The 22,723-nt window shown below is 49.8% G+C and overlaps 1 protein-coding gene across 1 annotated transcript in view; it reads right to left on the bottom strand.

Annotated features, from left to right (window-relative positions):
* Positions 1-725: 725 nt before the first annotated feature.
* Positions 726-22,723, bottom strand: part of LOC147120139 (parathyroid hormone 2 receptor-like) — a 144,419-nt gene continuing 122,421 nt past the window's right edge. Inside the window, exon 13 of the mRNA XM_085983820.1 lies at positions 726-1,144. Within this exon, the coding sequence (XP_085839946.1) occupies positions 770-1,144 (375 nt within the window). The 3' untranslated portion in view covers positions 726-769. The remainder of the gene's footprint in view (positions 1,145-22,723) is intronic.

The following is a 22,723-nucleotide window of genomic DNA, read 5'->3' as shown; positions in this document are numbered from 1 at the left end:
CACAGGTCCCAGATCCCCTGTAGAGGGCACCATGCTGTTTAGGATTTCTAATCACCGCAAGTCACAGTGCAAAAGCTCATAGAAAGTCTGTGGGCAAGTGTAATGAAATATTTTCACCGCTGACCACAAAATCCGGGCCATTAATCGGTGCACTACCAGAGGAAACTATATCCCTTAATATTTGTTAACTTTTGCTGTTGAGCAAAGTTCTTGTTTACTTCAGCTTTTGCTGTTACCAACAGGAAAGGGGCTGGCTATGGTAGACGAAGATACTGATTTTATTTTACAGCATTTGCTTCATAGGAACAATCATCAGATAAAATATTTCTTTACTGACCACAGAGAGCTCTCTTTAAGAAGCATCTGCTGTATTTGTATTTCCACCAGGGTTCACATTCATTGTTCTCCAATAATGAACATATAACTATGGTTACTTGTTTAGAAACATACTGGGGAAAAGATGGAATAAGAAAAAGAGATTTCAGTCTCCCACACAAATCATAAACCAGCCCAGTGGGTGTCAGGAACAGCATGGTAAGCTATTAATTAGATACAATTTGAACCACTTTTGTACAGCAATCAACATGTATTACAATTCAAAATAGGTCACAGGCTTCTGATAGCTGAATGAAACTAAATAAACAATATGGCAATGCTGGAATGCAAAGCTCCTGCGATCAGAGTCTGCTATCGCATCACAGAAGACACAGATTCTTGCGCAAGAATTTTAATGGAGCAAATGTTCACTTTATTATAAGCTTGTGGTCCTTTACACTGTTGCTTCATGTTCTTCTATGTTGGCCTCAATCACAGGCTTTGAGGATTCTTTAAGGTAAATTACATCTTCCAGGTTTTCTTCATTTTCATTGGCTTCTTCGGGAATAGATGGTTGTAAGCTCTCTGGGTCAGAATTGCTTCTTACATATCCAGGTAAAGTTAAGTGGCTGTTTTCTTGTTTAACTCCATTCTTAAGGAATTTGCGAGTTAATAATGACACACGCCCATTCATCTGTGCCTGGCTGGTGGTGCTGTTGGTCAGGTTGGTTAGCGCTGAGGCATATCTGTAAGTCCCACAACTTGTTTTCCCATTCCAGTCTAAGGAAAGGTTCCACCGCGTCCACGTCTTTTTAATTTCTGTCTGAACCTTTGGAAAATGGACAACATTCAATTATAATAAAGCAAATTGATTCTTATTTTTAACAGCAACTGGGAGCCTGCGACCTTAGCCATTTCAATAAACTCTAAAATCGCTACAAAGGGCATTACTTCTAAAACATTTTTAAAATCCGAACACTGAGAGTAGTTATAAAGATTTTGTGTTACAGTAGAGTAATTTGGCTATCATTAAAATAAACAGATATTATAGCCATGAATCATTTGTTCATATACTGTTTTTAATTTACATCCATGAGTTGCATTCAGAAACTCAAACCAAACTGATTAAATTCACATACAATATCAATCTGTTGAAACTGAGAACACTGCTCAAGAACTGCAAAATTTATTAGGCAAAGTATATAAATGGGCAGATCAAGGATGGATGAAATTTAATATGGACAAGTGCAAAGTACTGCATATAGGAAGAAAAAAAGGGAAACATAAATGCTCTGGTGTGGCAGAGCCACCAGGGGACTCTGATCTAATGTACATAATTATCTTTAACAAATTATTAGCTACAGAATGAATCTATATCTTTGTTCATATTATTGCATGTACATAGCGCGGTCCCTTTAAGAATGAGACCAAACGCGATGACGTCATCACATTGATCACGTGATCCTCCAGCGGCGGGAAAACGTGATGACGTCATGACGTCAGGCTGGGGAGCCGCCCTAGCCAGTCCTCGTGGAGCCAGCAAAGAGTACACACCTGTAATTTAGTTCTCCTGTGTTTTCCTGTTAAACTCTGTTGAATAGTATTAAACATCGTTTGTTTGATAGACTGACTCGACCTCAGTCCTTTAGTTAGGAATCTAGCCATTCCTACAGTGGTGACCCCGAATTTTCATGAACAATTTTCGCAGAAGAAGCGAAGTGAAACGAAACATGGAAATGAACTCCGTGGCTTTGAAGCTCCCACAGTTTTGGGAACAACAGGCGGCCTCCTGGTTCATACAAGCAGAAGCACAATTCGAATTCCAAAACATCGTTGCGGATCAGACCCGTTACCTTTACGTAGTCTCCGCACTCGACAGCTCCACGGCTTCACGGATCATCAGCCTGCTCGAAAACTCCCCGGTTGGCAGAAAGTATGATACTCTTAAAGCACGGTTAATACAGGCCTTCGGGCTCACGAAGGCGGAGCGTGCCCGCCGACTGCTCGCTATGCCTGGGCTTGGCGATTCCAAGCCATCTGAGTTAATGAGCCAGATGCTCATGCTCCTTGGCTCCGAACCACAATGTTTCCTCTTTCAGGAGTTATTCCTGAGTCAACTACCCGAGCAGGTTCAGGCTGCCCTCGGCAGATCGGAAGCCACAGATTGCGCAGCACTTGCTGCAGAAGCAGATACGATTTATGCGGTCACGCAGCAATCCTGCGCCGCCATGAGGCACCCCTCCCCCGCGAACACCGCCCCGACGCCTCCATTCCCCGGCTTGTGCTTTTACCACGCCCGTTTTGGCGCGAAAGCCAGAGGCTGCTGTTGTGTATGTACCTTTAAGAGAATAACTGGTCTCAGACTGCAGTACCGGCAGTCACCACCCCTGTATAAAAGGCGCTAGCGAGCCTCTGTTTGTTAGTTTCACTATTGACTTCCACCAGTAAAGACTTGTTTGTTTTCACTCCTGCTGGTCCGTGTCTCAAACATTCACGGACTTAACACTGGCGACGAGTAAGAAACGAACTTACCTGCAATTCAGCAGCACCTCAGACGACGTTGTTGAAGGTCGGAGCCAGAAGAAAAAAAAATAGAGTCCAAAGAAACTCGGGAAACGGGCGTCGACCGTCAATCATCGGTTTGAAAACTTGCAGGAGAGACTTTCCAGAGCCAGGTTGGGTTCCTCGGTCTGTGGTTTCCCATCTAATCGGGCTGGTGGCAGGTAGTGCTCTGATCCTTCCTGGGCTGCGGCGGGCTGAAGCTCGATCGGGTGGCTTTTCAACGGGGCCGGGCAGCGAGTCGGGAAGCAAAGAGAGAGAGAGAGGGTGGAGCACACAGGGCGCGGCCGGTGCTTCTAAGCCGGGCAGCGTTTGGACCAAAGAAGAGGGAGGGAAGTGTCCCAGAGGGTCTGCTCCACGACGGGAAAATAATAAAAGAAAAAGAATCAATATTTAATGCGCAAGAAACCGTGGAAAGCAGCGCTAACAACAGCGGGGAAGAAGCAAAGCGCGGGAGGTGCCATTGTGTTAAATCGAGGAAGAAGGCAAAGCGCGGGAGGCGCCATTTTAGATTTGCAAGATGCCGAAGACTGGCTGTATCACTGCAAAATGTTATCGCTGCGGCAGAACTAACCATGACCAGAAGGACTGCTGGTCCAAAGACAAAATATGCAGACAATGCGGGAAGATTGGACACATTGCACGAGTTTGCAGGTCTGGGAAGAAGGCCAGCGACAACAAAAAGGCTACTAAGGAAATGTACAAGAAAGTACAAAAGATGACGGACAGTAGTTCCGAAGACCAGATGAGCGATAGTGAATCCGGGAACAGGAGACTAAGCTGTCTCAAACTTCACAATGTAATCGCAAAAGAGGATAACCGAACCATTTGGGCCACCCTCACGATAGCAGGGTCCCAAGTTAAAATGGAATTGGATACAGGATCAGCGCTAACCTTCATGAATCGACGAGACTATGAGCGGCTCTTTTCACACATACCCTTGAGAGAGACATCCATCGTCTTGACGACGTATACGGGGCAAAAAGTATACCCCAGAGGAAAAATAAGGGTGCCTGTCGAATACAACGGCAAGAAAATACGGAAATTGTATCTCTACATACTGCCAAATGGTGGACCACCGTTATTGGGATGGGAATGGATCAGGAAGATAAACTTAGATTGGCACTCCATTCATACAATGACGGTGGACGGTAAAAAAGATGAAGACGTCACTCCTGGACGATTGTCAACAATCTTAGCTAACGCCAAAGAGGTATTTCAACAAGAACTGGGCACGCTTAAAGGCGTAACCGCCTCGATAAAAATAGAAGAGAATGCAGTTCCCAAGTTTTTCAAAGCAAGACCGGTACCATATGCAATTCGCCCAGCCGTCGAGGCAGAGCTGGAGAATCTGGAGAAGGCAGGTGTGTTGTCTAAGGTCGACTGGAGCGAGTGGGCGACACCCATCGTTCCTGTCATGAAGAAAACGTTAAGCAATAAGTCCGGGGAGCCAAGGAAGATTCGCATCTGTGGGGATTTCAAGGTGACGGTGAACCCAGTTCTTCACACAGTACAATATCCTCTTCCAAGGATAGAAGACATCTTCGCCTCACTGTCTGGAGGGAAGCGTTTTACAAAAATTGACCTAGCACAAGCATATTTGCAGATGGAGGTTGAAGAGTCCTCTAGGAAGTATCTCACGATAAACACTCACAAAGGTCTTTACCAGTATCATCGATTGGTATTCGGAGTAGCATCGGCTCCGGCGATATGGCAAAGAGCAATGGAACAAGTCCTGCAAGGGATTCCCGGGACTCAGTGTTACTTGGACGACATCCTTGTGACAGGTGAAGATGACAGTGAACACCTTAACAACCTAGAACAGGTGCTCACTAGACTACGGGAACATGGGCTGCGAGCCAACCGCCCCAAGTGTGAATTTTTTAAGAAACAGATATCGTATTGTGGCCACGTGATTGATGAAGAGGGGTTACATAAGTCCCCTGACAAAATTGAAGTGGTTGTTAAGGCCCCAGCGCCTGAAAATGTGTCGCAACTGAGGTCATTCCTCGGATTGGTGAATTACTACCATAAGTTTTTGCCGAATTTGTCGACAATTCTGCACCCACTGAACGCCCTGTTACGAACGGGGGTAGCATGGAAATGGAGCGATGATTGTAAGCGGGCCATTCAGAAGAGTAAGGACTTAATCACTTCAAGGGAAGTATTGGCTCACTACAACCCAGCACTGCCGATCAGACTGGCGTGTGATGCGTCTCCCTACGGCATTGGGGCGGTACTGTCACATAAATTCCTTGATGGTTTAGAGAGGCCGATAGCTTTTGCGTCATGCTCGTTAACTTCTGCCGAGCGTAACTACGCCCAGATTGACAGAGAGGCCCTCAGCCTAGTGTGGGGGGGTGAAGAAGTTCAATCACTACCTGCACGGTCAAAAATTTACTCTACTTACCGATCATCAACCTCTTGTCTCCATTTTCAACCCTCAGAAGGGCGTACCGATAATGACAGCACAACGGCTGCAGAGGTGGTCCCTTTTCCTAGGGGCACACCAATATGACATCGAGTACAAAGGAACTAAACAGCATGGAAATGCTGATGGATTGTCACGCCTACCATTGCCGACGGTGGAAGAAGAAGACCTTGCAGTGGATCCAATGGAGTTATTCCACTCGACCATAGTCGAATGTCTCCCTGTGACGAATGCAAACATAGAAAAGGAAACACGGAATGACCCGACACTATCACGGGTCTATGATTTAACGGTGAAGGGATGGCCAGCACATGGCGAACCACTGCTGCCAGCATTCTCGCCAAGAAGAGAACAGCTGTCAGTGTGCAGAGGAACCTTGATGTGTGGATCCAGAGTAGTAATTCCACCTAAGTTGACGGATAGAGTGCTCAATGAGCTTCATGAGGGTCGTCTGGGTGGGGTAAAAATGAAGAACTTAGCCAGAGCGTTTGTGTGGTGGCCGGGAATCGATAGAGAAATCGAAGAGATGACCAAGAGCTGTGCAGGATGCCAGAAGGTCCAAAACGCCCCACCACAAGCTCCTCTGCATCCATGGGAGTGGCCCTCATCTCCATGGCAAAGGGTGCACATTGATTTTGCTGGTCCCTTCATGGACTCGATGTTTTTAATTGCGGTGGATGCACATTCAAAGTGGCCAGAGGTAGTAAAAATGTCCTCAACCACCACGGCAAAAACTATCACAGTTTTACGAACCATATTCGCCAGGAATGGGCTGCCTGAACAGATTTGGTCTGACAATGGACCACAGTTTGTGTCTGAAGAGTTCCGGAGGTTCTTAAAGAACAATGGTGTTAAGCATTACACATCTGCCCCATATCATCCAGCCACTAATGGATTGGCCGAGAGGTTTGTCCAAACATTCAAGAAGGCTATCAAGGCAATGTGTAATGAAGATATACACCTACAACACAAAGTGGACAACTTCTTGTTTGCCTACCAGAATGCGACACATGCGGTTACCAACCAAACTCCAGCCATGATGTTCTTCAATCGAAGACTACGATGCCACTTGGATTTGGTTAAGCCAAACGTCCGAAGAGATGTGGAGAACAGGCAGTTTCAGAATATGCATGAAAGGCCGACCAGGAGTTTTAAGATAGGTCAACCAGTCTTGGCCTGGGACTACCGCACTGAGAAATGGCAGCCAGGAACGATTTGTACACGGCAAGGACCTCTCATGTATACCGTGGATGTTGGGGAGAGCATTGTAAGACGCCATGCTGACCAGATTCTAGTCACTGGAAAACGTCAACTCCACACCACGATCTGATATACCTGGTAGTGAAATCGACATTCCAATTGCAGCTACCGCAGAACTGGTAATATTGGAAGCAGATGAACCAAACCATGACATTGATCCCGACTCAACATTGCCAGAAGAACCTGATACCCCAAAGAGGCGTTATCCAGACAGAATCAGGAAGCCTCCTCAAAGACTGAACTTATAATTGCTTAAACTTAACCAATGTATCTAGCAACAGTAATTGTGATTGTAATTAGTTATCATTTAGTTGTTAAATGAATGTTATGTACTTTTTATCTAAAAGGGGAGGAATTGTTGTGTATGTACCTTTAAGAGAATAACTGGTCTCAGACTGCAGTACCGGCAGTCACCACCCCTGTATAAAAGGTGCTAGCGAACCTCTGTTTGTTAGTTTCACTATTGACTTCCACCAGTAAAGACTTGTTTGTTTTCACTCCTGCTGGTCCGTGTCTCAATCATTCACGGACTTAACAGTTGCCGCCGTCCCTGCAGTTTTGCGCCTAAAAAAAACCCAACATCAACACCAGCAGCAACTCCAGAAAAGGAGGACCGAGTCTGAGGGACGTTCCGCGGCCGCGATGGCGATTGGAAATTCCGGGAAGCTCCTCTACATTACCGATTCCCTCTCGGCGCTTTTTATGCGACACCGGGGCGCAGTGTAGCATCCTTCCTGCCTCAGCACTCGATATTCAGTCTGGGAGGCACGGCCTCTCCCTCGAGGCAGCTAATGGCGGGGCCATTCGTACCTTTGGCAAACGGCAGGTCCAGGTGTGCTTCGTCAGGCAACGGTTTCAGTGGGAATTCATCACAGCCAAGGTTTCGCAAGCCATCCTCGGCGCGGATTTCTTATGCGCCAACAGCCTCTTGGTGGATGTAAGAAATTGTCGATTGGTTAACGCGGCCACCTTCCACTCCATCCCTTGCTTCCGCAGTTCCACAACGTTGCACACTGTCTCCTGCGCGTTGCCTTTGCCGGACGAGTTCACTCGCCTATTAGGTGAATTCCCGGAGCTGACCAAGCCCACTTTCTCCTCCTCGGCCACTAAGCATGGTGTCGAACACCACATTACTACGACTGGCTCTCCAGTTTACGCACGAGCTCGGCGCCTGGAACCCGGCAAGCTCGCGGCTGCAAAGGCAGAGTTTGCCACGATTGAACGGCTGGGGATTATTCGCCGGTCGAATAGTCCCTGGTCCTCGCCTCTCCACATCGTCCCGAAGCCCAGCAGTGGATGGCGGCCATGCGGGGACTACCGACGCCTTAATGACGCCACTACTCCCGATCGGTACCCGATCCCACATATTCAGGATTTCTCTGCCCATTTGGCGGGAAACTTAATCTTCTCCAAGGTCGACCTCGTCCGTGGCTACCACCAAGTTCCCGTACACCTGCAGGACGTCCAGAAAACTGCAGTCATCACTCCCTTTGGACTGTTCGAGTTTCTACGGATGCCATTTGGGCTCAAGAGCGCTGCACAGGCTTTTCAGCGACTAATGGACTCGGTCCTGCAGGATCTTAAGTTTTTATTTGTCTACCTCGATGACATCCTGATAGCCAGCTCTACCGAAGAGGAACACGTCTCCCATCTACGCACCCTCTTTCGGCGCCTCAGCCAACATGGCCTCATAATCAACCCGGCCAAGTGTCAGTTCGGCCTACAGCAGATTGACTTCTTGGGCCACCGCATTACTTCGGAGGGCGCAATTCCGCTGCGATCAAAGGTCAAAGCAATTACGGCATTCCCAAGGCCGCAGTCCACCAAGGCTCTTCAAGAATTCCTGGGCATGGTGAATTTCTACCACTGCTTTGTGCCCAAGGCAGCACGACTCATGCAGCCCCTCTACGAGGCCCTCAAAGGCAAGGCTGGAAAGGATACAATAGCCTGGACGGTCGAAATGGACAACGCTTTCGACAACACAAAAACCGCTCTAGCCAATGCAACTATGTTGGCGCACCCTCTGCCAAGTGCCACCATCGCCCTTACCACTGACGCTTCTGACTATGCCATAGGTGCCGTACAGGAACAGTGGGTCAACGGGACATGGCAACCACTGGCGTTTTTCAGCCGCCAACTCCGGTGCAATGAACGCAAATACAGCACTTTCGACCGGGAGTTGCTGGCGCTGTTCCTGGCTATCCACCATTTCCGTTTTTTGTTAGAAGGACGTCCCTTCACTGCGTTTGTAGATCACAAACCACTGACCTTCGCCATGGCCAAGACCGCCGAACCGTGGTCAGCTCGACAGCAGCGACAGCTAACTTTCATTTCAGAATTCACGACAGACATCCAACACGTAGCTGGCAAGGACAACTTGGTAGCTGATTGCCTTTCTCGCGTGACCGTACAGGCGGTCCAGCTGGGCATCGATTATGCCCTCATGGCCACCGATCAGGCATCCGACCCTGAAACACAGGCGTATCGCACCGACACCTCTAGCCTCCAACCGGCCGATCTGCAATTCCACGCAGCAGGCACCTCGTTACTCTGCGATGTCTCCATGGGAGATCCCCACCCGATCGTTCCAGTTGCCTGGCGCCGCAGAGTTTTTGACGCCATACATGGGCTTTCCCATCCTGGCGTGAAGGCATCTCAAAAATTAATGTCGGCTAAGTTCGTCTGGAGAGGAATGCGTAAGGATATCCGCGACTGGGCTAACACCTGCGTCGTCTGTCAAAAGTCTAAGGTGCAATGTCACGTCAAGGCCCCATTGGCCACGTTCGCAGTACCAGAACGTCGATTCGACCATGTCAACGTGGACCTCGTCGGGCCGCTTCCACCGTCACAGGGGTTCACACACATCCTCACCATGGTCGCTCGTACTACTAGATGGCCAGAGGCAGTTCCTTTGGCATCTACTACGTCCGCTGATGTCGCCAGAGCATTCCTCTCCTCATGGGTCACACGTTTCAGCATTCTGGCGGACATTTCTTCAGACCGCGGTCCACAGTTCTCTTCCGAGCTCTGGAACGCTGTGGCCCAGGGTCTCGGCACCAAGCTTCACCGCACCACGGCCTATCACCCGCAGGCAAACGGTTTGTGTGAACGTTTCCACAGATCATTAAAGGCATCGCTGAGGGCCAGCCTCCAAGGCGCTGGATGGGTGGATAAGCTTCCGTGGGTCATGTTGGGTCTGCGCACGGCACCCAAAGAGGACCTGCAATCGTCCGCCGCGGAGCTTGTGTACGGCCAGCCACTCCGCGTACTGGGAGATTTCCTGCTGCTTCCAACTGAGCTGTGGTCCGCAGCCGACCAACTCAGCAACCACCGGGAAACAGCCAAGGCTTTTGCGCCTATCCCAACTTCGCATCACAGCTTTCCATCTTCACACGTACCAGCGGAGCTAAAGAATGCTGAATTTGTATTCATTCGTCATGGTGCCTGTTGTGTATGTACCTTTAAGAGAATAACTGGTCTCAGACTGCAGTACCGGCAGTGACCACCCCTGTATAAAAGGAGCTAGTGAGCCTCTGTTGTTTTCAGTTTCACTATTGACTTCCATCAGTAAAGACTTGTTTTGTTCCACTCCTGCTGTCCATGTCTCAATCATTCACAGACGTAATACTGGCGACGAGCAGATACGAACCTACCTACAGTCTGCACCACCTCCTGGGATCCACTCCTACAGCGAAGTGAGCAGAGGTCGAGGCCAGAAAGAAAAGAAAGTAAGAGGCAGTAGAAACGGGCGTCGACCGTGGGCATCCGCCCCTGTGTTTGCGGAGTTGAAGATTGCTGGAGAAGCTGTCGTAAGCGGGGCCTGGTTCCTGTCGACGGTGCTTCAGCTAATCGGGCTAGTGGCAGGTAGTGCACTGATCCTTCCTGGGCTGCGGCGGTCGCAAACTCGAGCGAGTGGTTTGCAACGGGGCCGAGCAGCGTTGTCGGGAAGAGAGAGAGAGGGTGGAGCACACAGGGCGCGGCCGGTGCTACGAAGCCGGGCTGCGTATAGACCCGCGAAGAGGGAGGCAAGAGTCCCACAGGGTTGTTCCACGACGGGAAAATTAAAAAAAAGAAATATTAAACGCGCAAGAAACCGCGAGGAGCTGCAGGTTGCAACAGGAACTGCGGAAAGCAGCGCTAACAACAGTGGGGAAGAAGGCAAAGCACGGGAGGCGCCATTTTGTTAAATCGGGGAAGAAGGCAAAGCGCGGGAGGCGCCATTTTAGATTTGCAAGATGCCGAAGACTGGCTGTATCACTGCTTTTGATAATACAATAGAGGACTGGACCACGTATGTGGAAAGAGTCGAGGTATATTTCGAGGCAAACGAAATAGCGGAGGAGAAAAAGGCATCGATATTGCTAAACTTAATGGGCGCTAGAACGTACGGCCTATTGCGGGACCTGATTACTCCAGCCAAACCGAAGGCAAAGAGTTTTAACAAAATTGTTGCTGTCCTACAGGAACACTTAAACCCTGCACCGCTGTTGATAGCAGAAAGATTTAAATTCCACAGGAGAACTCAGCACAAAGATGAGAGCAATGCTGAGTATCTTACGGAACTGCGCAAGCTATCAAAGCACTGCCAGTTCGGAGCAGGACTGGCAGATACCCTACGGGACAAATTTGTCTGTGGACTCCTGAGTGAAGGAACACAGAAGAAGTTACTCTCAGAGAAAGAGCTGACGCTAGATAAGGCTTTCAGCGTGGCAGTATCGTATGAAGCAGCAGCCAGGGGAGCTGCAGAAATTCAACAAAAACCACAGGAATACGGCACCCACGAAATGACACGGGGATTTGCAAAATGTTATCGCTGCGGCAGAACTAACCATGACCAGAAGGACTGCTGGTTCAAAGACAAAATATGCAGGCAATGCGGGAAGATGGGACACATTGCACGAGTTTGCAGGTCTGGGAAGAAGACCAGCGACAACAAAAAGGCTACTAAGGAACCGTACAAAAAAGTACAAAAGATGACGGACAGTAGTTCCGAAGACCAGATGAGCGATAGTGAATCTGGGAACAGGAGGCTAAGCTGTCTCAAACTTCACAATGTAATCGCAAAAGAGGATAACCGAACCATTTGGGTCACCCTCACGATAGCAGGGTCCCAAGTTAAAATGGAATTGGATACAGGATCAGCGCTAACCATCATGAATCGACGAGACTACGAGCGGCTATTTTCACACATACCCTTGAGAGAGACATCCATCGTCTTGACGACGTATACAGGGCAAAAAGTATACCCCAGAGGAAAAATAAGGGTGCCTGTCGAATACAACGGCAAGAAAATACGGAAATTGTATCTTTACACACTGCCAAATGGTGGACCACCGTTATTGGGACGGGAATGGATCAGGAAGATAAACTTAGATTGGCACTCCATTCATGCAATGACGGTGGATGGTAAAAAAGATGAAGACGTCACTCCTGGACGATTGTCAACAATCTTAGCTAACGCCAAAGAGGTATTTCAACAAGAACTGGGCACACTTAAAGGCGTAACCGCCTCGATAAAAATAGAAGAGAATGCAGTTCCCAAGTTTTTCAAAGCAAGACCGGTACCATATGCAATTCGCCCAACCGTCGAGGCAGAGCTGGAGAATCTGGAGAAGGCAGGCGTGTTGTCTAAGGTCGACTGGAGCGAGTGGGCGACACCCATCATTCCTGTCATGAAGAAAACGTTAAGCAATAAGTCCGGGGAGCCAAGGAAGATTCGCGTCTGTGGGGATTTCAAGGTGACGGTGAACCCAGTTCTTCACACAGTACAATATCCTCTTCCAAGGATAGAAGACATCTTCGCCTCACTGTCTGGAGGGAAGCGTTTTACAAAAATTGACCTAGCACAAGCATATTTGCAGATGGAGGTTGAAGAGTCCTCTAGGAAGTATCTCACGATAAACACTCACAAAGGTCTTTACCAGTATCATCGATTGGTATTCGGAGTAGCATCGGCTCCGGCGATATGGCAAAGAGCGATGGAACAAGTCCTGCAAGGGATTCCGGGGACTCAGTGTTACTTGGACGACATCCTTGTGACAGGTGAAGATGACAGTGAACACCTTAACAACCTAGAGCAGGTGCTCACTAGACTACGGGAACATGGGCTGCGAGCCAACCGCCCCAAGTGTGAATTTTTTAAGAAACAGATATCGTATTGTGGCCACGTGATTGATGAAGAGGGGTTACATAAGTCCCCTGACAAAATTGAAGCGGTTGTTAAGGCCCCAGCGCCTGAAAATGTGTCGCAACTGAGGTCATTCCTCGGATTGGTGAATTACTACCATAAGTTTTTGCCGAATTTGTCGACAATTCTGCACCCACTGAACGCCCTGTTACGAACGGGGGTAGCATGGAAATGCAGCGATGATTGTAAGCGGGCCTTTCAGAAGAGTAAGGACTTAATCACTTCAAAGGAAGTATTGGCTCACTACAACCCAGCACTGCCGATCAGACTGGCGTGTGATGCGTCTCCCTACGGCATTGGGGCGGTACTGTCACATAAATTCCTTGATGGTTTAGAGAGGCCGATAGCTTTTGCGTCACGCTCGTTAACTTCTGCCGAGCGTAACTACGCCCAGATTGAGAGAGAGGCCCTCAGCCTAGTGTGGGGGGGGGGGGGTGAAGAAGTTCAATCACTACCTGCACGGTCAAAAATTTACTCTACTAACCGATCATCAACCTCTTGTCTCCATTTTCAACCCTCAGAAGGGCGTACCGATAATGACAGCACAACGGCTGCAGAGGTGGTCCCTTTTCCTCGGGGCACACCAATATGACATCGAGTACAAAGGAACTAAACAGCATGGAAATGCTGATGGATTGTCACACCTACCGTTGCCGACGGTGGAAGAAGAAGACCTTGCAGTGGATCCAATGGAGTTATTCCACTCGACCATAGTCGAATGTCTCCTTGTGATGAATGCAAACATAGAAAAGGAAACACGGAATGACCCGACACTATCACGGGTCTATGATTTAACGGTGAAGGGATGGCCAGCACATGGCGAACCACTGCTGCCAGCATTCTCGCTGAGAAGAGAACAGCTGTCAGTGTGCAGAGGAACCTTGATGTGTGGATCCAGAGTAGTAATTCCACCTAAGTTGACGGATAGAGTGCTCAATGAGCTTCATGAGGGTCGTCTGGGTGGGGTAAAAATGAAAAACTTAGCCAGAGCGTTTGTGTGGTGGCCGGGAATCGATAGAGAAATCGAAGAGATGACCAAGAGCTGTGCAGGATGCCAGAAGGTCCAAAATGCCCCACCACAAGCTCCTCTGCATCCATGGGAGTGGCCCTCATCTCCATGGCAAAGGGTGCACATTGATTTTGCTGGTCCCTTCATGGACTCGATGTTTTTAATTGTGGTGGATGCACATTCAAAGTGGCCAGAGGTAGTAAAAATGTCCTCAACCACCACGGCAAAAACTATCACAGTTTTACGAACCATATTCGCCAGGAATGGGCTGCCTGAACAGATTTGCTCTGACAATGGACCACAGTTTGTGTCTGAAGAGTTCCGGAGGTTCTTAAAGAACAATGGTGTTAAGCATTACACATCTGCCCCATATGATCCAGCCACTAATGGATTGGCCGAGAGGTTTGTCCAAACATTCAAGAAGGCTATCAAGGCAATGTGTAATGAAGATATACACCTACAACACAAGGTGGACAACTTCTTGTTTGCCTACCGGAATGCGACACATGCGGTTACCAACCAAACTCCAGCCATGATGTTCATCAATCAAAGTCTACGATGCCACTTGGATTTGGTTAAGCCAAACGTCCGAAGAGATGTGGAGAACAAGTAGTTTCAGAATATGAATGAAAGGCCGACCAGGAGTTTTAAGATAGGTCAACCAGTTTTGGCCCGGGACTACCGCACTGAGAAATGGCAGCCAGGAACAATTTGTACACGACAAGGACCTCTCATGTATACCGTGGACATTGGGAAGAGCATTGTAAGACGCCATGCTGACCAGGTTCTAAAGTCACTGGAAAACGTCAACTCCACAGCACGATCTGATACACCTGGTAATGAAATCGACGTTCCAATTGCACCTACCGCAGAACTGGTAATATTGGAAGCAGATGAACCAAACAACGACATTGATCCCGACTCAACATTGCCAGAAGAACCTGATACCCCAAAGAGGCGTTATCCAGACAGAATCAGGAAGCCTCCTCAAAGACTGAACTTATAATTGCTTAAACTTAACCAATGTGTCTAGCAACCGTAATTGTGATTGTAATTAGTTATCATTTAGTTGTTAAATGAATGTTATGTACTGTTTATCTAAAAGGGGAGGAATTGTTGTGTATGTACCTTTAAGAGAATAACTGGTCTCAGACTGCAGTACCGGCAGTGACCACCCCTGCATAAAAGGCGCTAGTGAGCCTCTGTTGTTTTCAGTTTCACTATTGACTTCCATCAGTAAAGACTTGTTTTGTTCAACTCCTGCTGTCCGTGTCTCAATCATTCACGGACGTAATAATGCCCATAGGGATCCACTCAAGGCCCCTTACACAGGCCCTTTCCACGTACTGGAGACAGGCGACAAGAGTTTCTCCGTAGACATCGGTGGTAAACCCGACCACATATCCATTGACCGTCTCAAACCGGCACACCTGGACATCAACCGGCCAGTAGAGACCGCACAGCCACCACAACATGGTCGACCTCCCGCTGCATCCACGCCAGACCCAAGGCTTCCATCCGCCAGCCCGCCAGCTGTTCAACAACGTCCACTCCAAGAATACAGGAGTCGCTCTGACAGGCTTGTCAGACCTCCTAGTCAATTGACTTTTACTGTTAAAGACAATTCTAGGGGGGCGCATGTGGCAGAGCCACCAGGGGACTCTGATCTAATGTACATAATTATCTTTAACAAATTATTAGCTGCAGAATGAATCTGTATCTTTGTTCATATTATTGCATGTACATAGCGCGGTCCCTTTAAGAATGAGACCAAACGCGATGACATCATCACGTTGATCACGTGATCCTCCAGCGGCAGGAAAACGTCATGACGTCAGGCTGGGAAGCCGCCCTAGCCAGTCCTCATGGAGCCAGCAAAGAGTACAGACCTGTAATTTAGTTCTCCTGTGTTTTCCTGTTAAACTCTGTTGAATAGTATTAAACATCGTGGCCTAGAAATTCAGTCGCGTTTGCGCCCACTTATTGGCTATAAAGTGGTTTGCGCCTGAAGTTTTTTATCGCCCGAAATTCAGATGGACCCTAACATCGGCATTAGCCGGTAGCGCTGCGCCGGCACCGATGACGTCATCGGTGTGCGCAGCGCCCCGGTCGCAATGCTGTTCCGGCCTGATGGCCAAATTCAGTTGCGGCCGCCTCGCCCGTGGCGGCCGCAAACAGCGTTTGTAAAACGGTGCCTTGCAGCTCCGAAAGGCCGGCGCATAAAGGTGGAGGGGCGGCCGGCCACTTTCCCGGCGGCCGCCTGGCCGCACCTCCCTCCCCGGACTCCTGCACCACCCCCCCGCGGCATTGATGTGTGACTCCCGCGAGCCCGGCACTTCTCCGGGGTGCCGGGCTCATTTGCCGGGGGAATCCCGCGCCGAACTCACGGCTGCAGGCAGCTCCTCCTTAAGAGAAGGAGGAGGCCTGCAGTACCCCAGCCTTCCGCACCGCATCGGGTGCCGCAGCGGCAGCTGGACGCCTGAAACTTACATACATCGCCCCAAACGAGGCGGCCAAACCCTACAATAGCGCCCGCCTTCGTCTTGGGCCGGCGCGACTGAATTTCAGGCAGGCGCTACGGGAATCCGGGCCAGCGCAAAATTTCGGGCACTAAAGACCTGGCGCGGCGAAACCGAATTTTTAGCCCCGTTTGTTTGATAGACTGACTCGACCTCAGTCCTTTAGTTAGGAATCTAGCCATTCCTACACTGGCATTGAAATAGCTCAGGATGCAGTTGAAAGAGATCTAGTGGTTTTAGTATATTTGACGTCCAACATGTTCAATCACGGTGGAGCTGCAGTCAACAAAGCAAATAGAATGTTGAACTGTATAGCCCAAAATAACACAGTCCAAGTCTGCAGATGTCACACTGAAACCTTGTAGTACTCTGGACAGATCGCACTTGAAGTACAGTCACCTAGGAGACGGTCAAGTGTTACAGCCAGTTCAGAAAAGAGCCACAACACTCGTTCCAACTATTAGGGGATTGAGTTAAGAGGAAAGACTGGAAAAACCTGTGCTTTTCAGAATTGGAAGGAAATGACTTAGAAATAACCTTGTCATTAATAACTCTTTAATAGCTTAAGAGCTGTGGCAGATAGTAAATGGTACAGAAAAGGTAGATCCAGAACACTATTTCAAACTAAACTATGACTGTTGCACACAGGCTCAAACTAGTGAAAGGTAAACTTAGGATCGATATCTGGAGGTGGTTCTTCACACAAAGTAATCAACACATGAATGGACTTCTAGGTAGAATAGTGAAGGCAATAACTCGGGAATCCTTCAAGAAACAATTAGATGCTGTGATGAAGGGACTAAGAATCTTTCTGGATGGATGAACTAAGTTGAGCCAAATGGTCTTTCTCATCTTGTGAACTATTTTAACAGTTAAAGATTCTTTCGGGTGGCCTGTGAGATTTAAGCAAGCACATCTTTCAGCCTATCTGAAGCTTCATTTTCAATGGAGGGTGTGATGTGATCTCTTCTCTGATCCTATTTCAACTCAAGTCTTACCTCTCCACCACTCTCAGACCAACTTCCAGCTTTCTAGTGCTCCTGACCCAAATGTAGCCTTTCATTCTTACTCTGTACTCTGGTCTCCACAGTATATGTGACCCATATCCCTGCTTTTTATACTGATTCAGTTTTCAAATACTGCAGCCCTTTTTATATACTAAGTGGTCTTTTCTGTAACATTATCTGCACACACATAGCATGCTATGACTTCCTAACCTTCCATCCTATTTATACTAAATTTCCTCTGCAGTGCCATTTTAAACCACTAAAAGTCAGAACAAGATGGACTAGTTCCTCTGATTGTTTTGGGACCCTCAAGCACATTGACAAGCAAGTTGTGAGGAGTACACAGAGGCCTAGAAATTCAGGTTGGTAGCGCCGGCGCTGAGCACCTAAAGAGACCTAGAATTGGGGCGATACCCTATGTTGGGGCGTTCGCTATGAAGATAGCGACAACTCAGATATTGACTATACATTTAGCGCCTGCGCTAAGTGTTTGCGCGCGCCCGCGAGCGCAAGCAGATCATGACATCATTTCAGTGTGCAATGCCTTTTAGGAGCGCCTGAGCGCATATTGGGTGGCGCCCGGAGCCTTAACGCCCAGCGCTATTAGTGACAGTTCGAGGGAGGGCTAACAGGCCCTTCTCGGAGTAGGGGGGCACTATTTAAAGAGGACAGCTCTAGTGCAGAATCTTCAGCCACTTGGCCTGCTCATTGCGATCGTTCCTGGAGAGAGTTGGCGAGCTAATGTGGAGCGGAGTTCTGGGATTTGAGCTTTACAGTACTTGGGACCTTCAAACCTGTCCGAAGCACTCGCAGCACTACACCTAAAAGCCTTTTGACCAACTGGCATCGGAATGGGAGCTTCTTTGGGGGGCGACGGCCTCATCGCCCAACACTGTGAAGGGGCAGAGAGACGGCGGGAGAGAGGGCCGGGATTGGCCAGAAGGAGGAGGGGCAATGGAGGTCGTCCAATCCGACGGGAAGCTGCGAGGGTCTTTAGGCAGCAGGTGACAAGCCTTGACATGTCGGAGGAGCAGTGTTTGGGAAGGCTCCGATTCTGGAGGGACATTGTTACTGATCTGTGCCACCTGCTTGGTCAGGATCTGCAGCCGCGTGAACGCTGCAGAACCTCTCTGTCCGTGATCGCTAAACTGACTGATGGCCTCAATTTTTATGCCAACGGATCCTTTCAGTCAGCCACTGGGGACATTGCGACTGTCGCTCAGGTTGCAGTCCACTGTTGCATCCGGCAAGTTACAGATGCCCTTTATAGGCGAAGGCGTCAATTCATGACCTTCCCTCGGACCCTGCACAAGCAGGCCGAGTGCGCGCAGGGTGTCGCTTCTATTGCGGACTTCCCCATGGTGCAGGGGGTGAGTGACAGCACACACGTGGCTTTGAGGGCGCCATGCCATCATCCTTAGGACTTCCGCAACCGCAAGGGGTTCCACTCCCTCAACATGCAGCTGGTCTGTGACCACTGCCAAATCATCATGGCAGTCACCGCGCATTTCCCAGGGTGCAGCCACGATGCCTTTATCCTGCGGTTGACCTCAGTTTGTAACCTTTTTGAGGGGCTGCCTCGAAGACGAGGCTGGCTTACTGGGGACAAGGGCTATCCTCTCTGGCCATGGCTGATGACAACACTCCATGTGGCCGACACCCCAGCAGAAGAGCTGATCAGCAGTGGCCATCAGGCGACCAGGCACAGTAAACAGCACACTATTGGTGTTGTCAAAAAGTGTTTCCAATGTCTGGAGCATTCGGGGGGATCCCTGCAGTACTCGCCGCAGTAAGTGGGACACATCGTCGTCGTCTGCTGCATGCTCCACAACTTGGCGAATCGACGCACCCAGCCAATTCCAGCTGCCCCTCAATGACCAGCAGAGCAGGCGGAGGAGGAGGAGGAGGAAGAGCAGGCGGAGGAGGAGGATGAGGAGGAGGAGGAGGAGGAGGAGGAGGAAGAGCAGGGAGAAGGAGGAGGAGGAGGAGGAAGATGGAAGGGCTGCTGAAAGTGGAAGGGCCATACGTCAGAGGCTCATCTGGACTCGTGTCGAGACCCCTGTGGCGGAATGGTGAGAGTCTTAACTCATGCGCACTTTGGATGTTTGACGGCCTCTGAATACCAGCATCACTGAAACTAGTCACATGCACCATGCCACATTGAAACTTCTGTTTATTGGCACAAAAGTCTTTCATTACAGCTAAACAACGTAATGGCAACAGAAACCATAACTTTCAAAATAACTGTGAACTCTTCGGCAAAGCCGCAAAACTCAACAAACCTTCTGCAAATATAACAGCAGGTGAGGGTGTCCTTGAATTTGGACAAACAAACGTCTCAGCACCTCCCTCTACAACTGGCCCCTTGAGGGAGAACGACTTCTCTTTCGTGCCCGGCCCCTTCCCTCCCTGCTGCTCCTACATAATTGGACCCCAGTGGCGGGCTCAAGGCTGGGGGACGCCTGCTGACTGTCTGGAAGCGCAGAAGCCCCTGAGGCATGGCCTGGCCGACCTCTGGGCTTGGAGGGTGCGGACGCAGGATGCTTGATGTGACCATGGCTGGAAGCAGTGTGGCCTGCAGGTGGTGGCAGCTGCAATGCAGGCGTCCCAGCACTGGCATGTGCAATGGTCTCCTGCCGAGAGAGGACACCTGCACCATGGTCGGACGACACATTGGCTATCTGAGGGGAGCGGCTCGGCTCATCCGCCACAATCGCATGCTCCACTGATTCCTGGCCTTGTATGGGACTGGAAGGGCCCGGGGTGATCGTCACTGATGCAGAGAGGGTGGCTACAGTGAGAGATCGCGTTGCGTCAATCTGGGTGTGGAGGAGCCCAGCAAGTGACTGCGTGGCAACAGTGAGGACCTGTGTGCCAGGTGCCAGTGCTTCGGAGAAGGCCTGGACAGTTCTTCCCATTGCTTCGGACAAGGCAGGTGCCGACCGCTCCACTGCCTCGGACAAGCCCTGGACAGACCTTTCCAGGGATTGTCCGAAGCCCTGAACAGTCCTTTCCATAGCCGACTCAAAGCCGTGGACAGTCCTCTCCATTGTTGGGCCGAAGCCCTGGATAGTCCTGTCCATTGTTGCCCCGAAGCCCTGGATAGACCTGTCCATTGTTGCCCCGAAGACCTGGAGAGTCCTGTCCATTGTTGCCCCAAAGCCCTGGAGAGTCCTCTCCATTGTTGTCCCGAAGTCCAACATACTCTTAGCCAATGAATCTATTGACTCAGGCATCTTCTCGACTGCAGCCATCAGCTCCGTGTGTCTGACCCGGGCCTGTTTTCTCATCTCAGCCAGGCGACGCACCTCATCTGCACTCTGTGCAGCAGTCATCACTACCTGCCTTGCCCTCCGGGGAGACGGTGGCCGAACTTGCCTATCCCCCGTGCATTGCTGCATGCCGCTTGGTCCGGCAACTGGTTCACCCTCAGAGTCCACCCCCCCATCCCCTCCAGGGGACTACTATCCCCAGTCTGTAGATGTGTCCGCTCCCCGGATTCTGCAACGGCTGGTCCGGATTCCTCCTGGTCCTCGCCTCCGGTGGCACTGGCACCGGCAGCTTCAGTGCGTTGAGCCCCAGTTGGTGCTGTTTCATCTGAAAGTGGGAGGTGGAAGAGTGGCTTTAGCAAAAGGACAGGTTTGCTGAAAGGCATGCCAGATTGCGGCAAGGCTCTGACATGGCTGCACACTGAGGATGCATGCTGGCGGGGGGACCAAGTGGAAGGCAACAGGTGAAAAAGGTGAGAGTCTTACCCTCGCTGTCGGAAATGGGGTCGGCGATGCAGTGGTCACAGGACCAGACAGACGTCCTCCAAGTATCTGGTGCACTCTCTCCTCCAGATCCATGAGAGTGACCACTTGTGGAGGTCCGCCACCGGTTCGATGCTGCTCCTTTCGGATCTTCGCCAGCTTGGACTGCAGGGGAAAGAAGGGGAAGTTCTGTAACATGATGCCTTGAGAGATCATCGCATGCCCCCCATGGTGCAAGAGCCCTTACATGAGGCCTTGAGAGATCATCGCATGCACCCCATGGTGCAAGAGCCCTTACATGAGGCCTTGAGAGATCATCGCATGGCCCCCATGGTGCAAGAGCCCTTACATGAGGTCTTGAGACATCTGTCCATGTGTTTGCCCAGATAGGGCCATGGGTGCATGCTGACAGATGGCCATTGGGGCATCATTGCAACAGGGTGCCCGAAGTCAGCTGCAGATGGAGGGAATCAGAAGTTTGCTAAACCATCACTCACCCTAACGATCCATGTGAGGTCGTTGAATTTCTTCCTGCACTGAACAGGGGTCCTGGTCGCCATGCTGCTGGAGTTGACCCTCACAGCAACCTCCCTCCAAGATCGTCAGTAAGCCTTCTGATTCGGCCTCTTGCCATTATCCTGATACAGGACATCTCGACGGCGCTCAACTGCAGCCACCAAGTGGTCCAGAGCCTCAGTGCTGAAGCGCTCTGCTCTCTGTCTAACCTTCTCCATGCTGAACAAGTTTGTAATGCCAGACAAGGGCGAGCGCCGATTCTGAGGCCTACAGGGCGTTGGGTGTTGAAGCTCAGGCTGACTGACCCACCCTTTTAAGAGCCGGCCGGCGCCTGGAAGTCTCGTGCTTTCCCGTAATTGAGATCACCTGCGCTGCGCCCGTCCGCGTCGATATTGAGTAGCGCCTGAACTTTTGCGCCTTAGGAGCACCGTGCAACGGCTGAATTAGCGCCTCAAACCCCTTTGGGGGCGATGCAACCCAATATCTCGCCAGGCAGCGATAACTTTCGTCTGGCTATAAACTTAGCGCTCCGCCAGTTCTAACGCCTCAAGCGGGGCTATACCCAATTTCTAGGCCAGAGAGTCTGCAAAGGGATATAGAGAGGTTAAGTGAGTGGGCAAAAATTTGGCAGATGGAGTATAATGTGGGAAAATGTGAGGTTATCCACTTTGGTAGGAAGAATAACAAAGCAAAATATTATTTAAATGGAGACTACAGAATGCTGCGGTACAGAGGGATCTGGGTGTCCTCGTATATGAAACACAAAAGTTAGCATGCAGGTACAGCAAGTAATTAGGAAGGCAAATGGAATGTTGGCCTTTATTGCAAGGGGGATGGAGTATAAAAGTAGGGAAGTCTTGCTACAACGGTGAGACCACACCTGGAGTACTGCGTACAGTTTTGGTCTCCTTATTTAAGGAAGGATATACTTGCATTGGAGGCAGTTCAGAGACGTTTCACGAGGTTGATTCCAGAGTTAAAGGGATTGTCTTCTGAGGAAAGGTTGAGCCTATACTCACTGGAATTTAGAAGAATGAAAAGTGATCTTATTGAAACATATAACATTCTGAGGGGGCTTGACAGGGTAGATGCAGGGAGGATGTTTCCCCTCGTGGGGAATCTAGAACTAGTTTCAGAATAAGGGGTCCCCATTTAAAATGGAGATGAG

Source organism: Somniosus microcephalus, chromosome 4, assembly GCF_052327205.1.
Source record: "Somniosus microcephalus isolate GS21.2 chromosome 4, FLI_Smic_1.0, whole genome shotgun sequence".
In the NCBI taxonomy this organism is placed as follows: Eukaryota; Metazoa; Chordata; class Chondrichthyes; order Squaliformes; family Somniosidae; genus Somniosus; species Somniosus microcephalus.
Note: the sequence above shows the minus strand (reverse complement) of the source record. Positions and strands in the feature narration are given on the sequence as shown.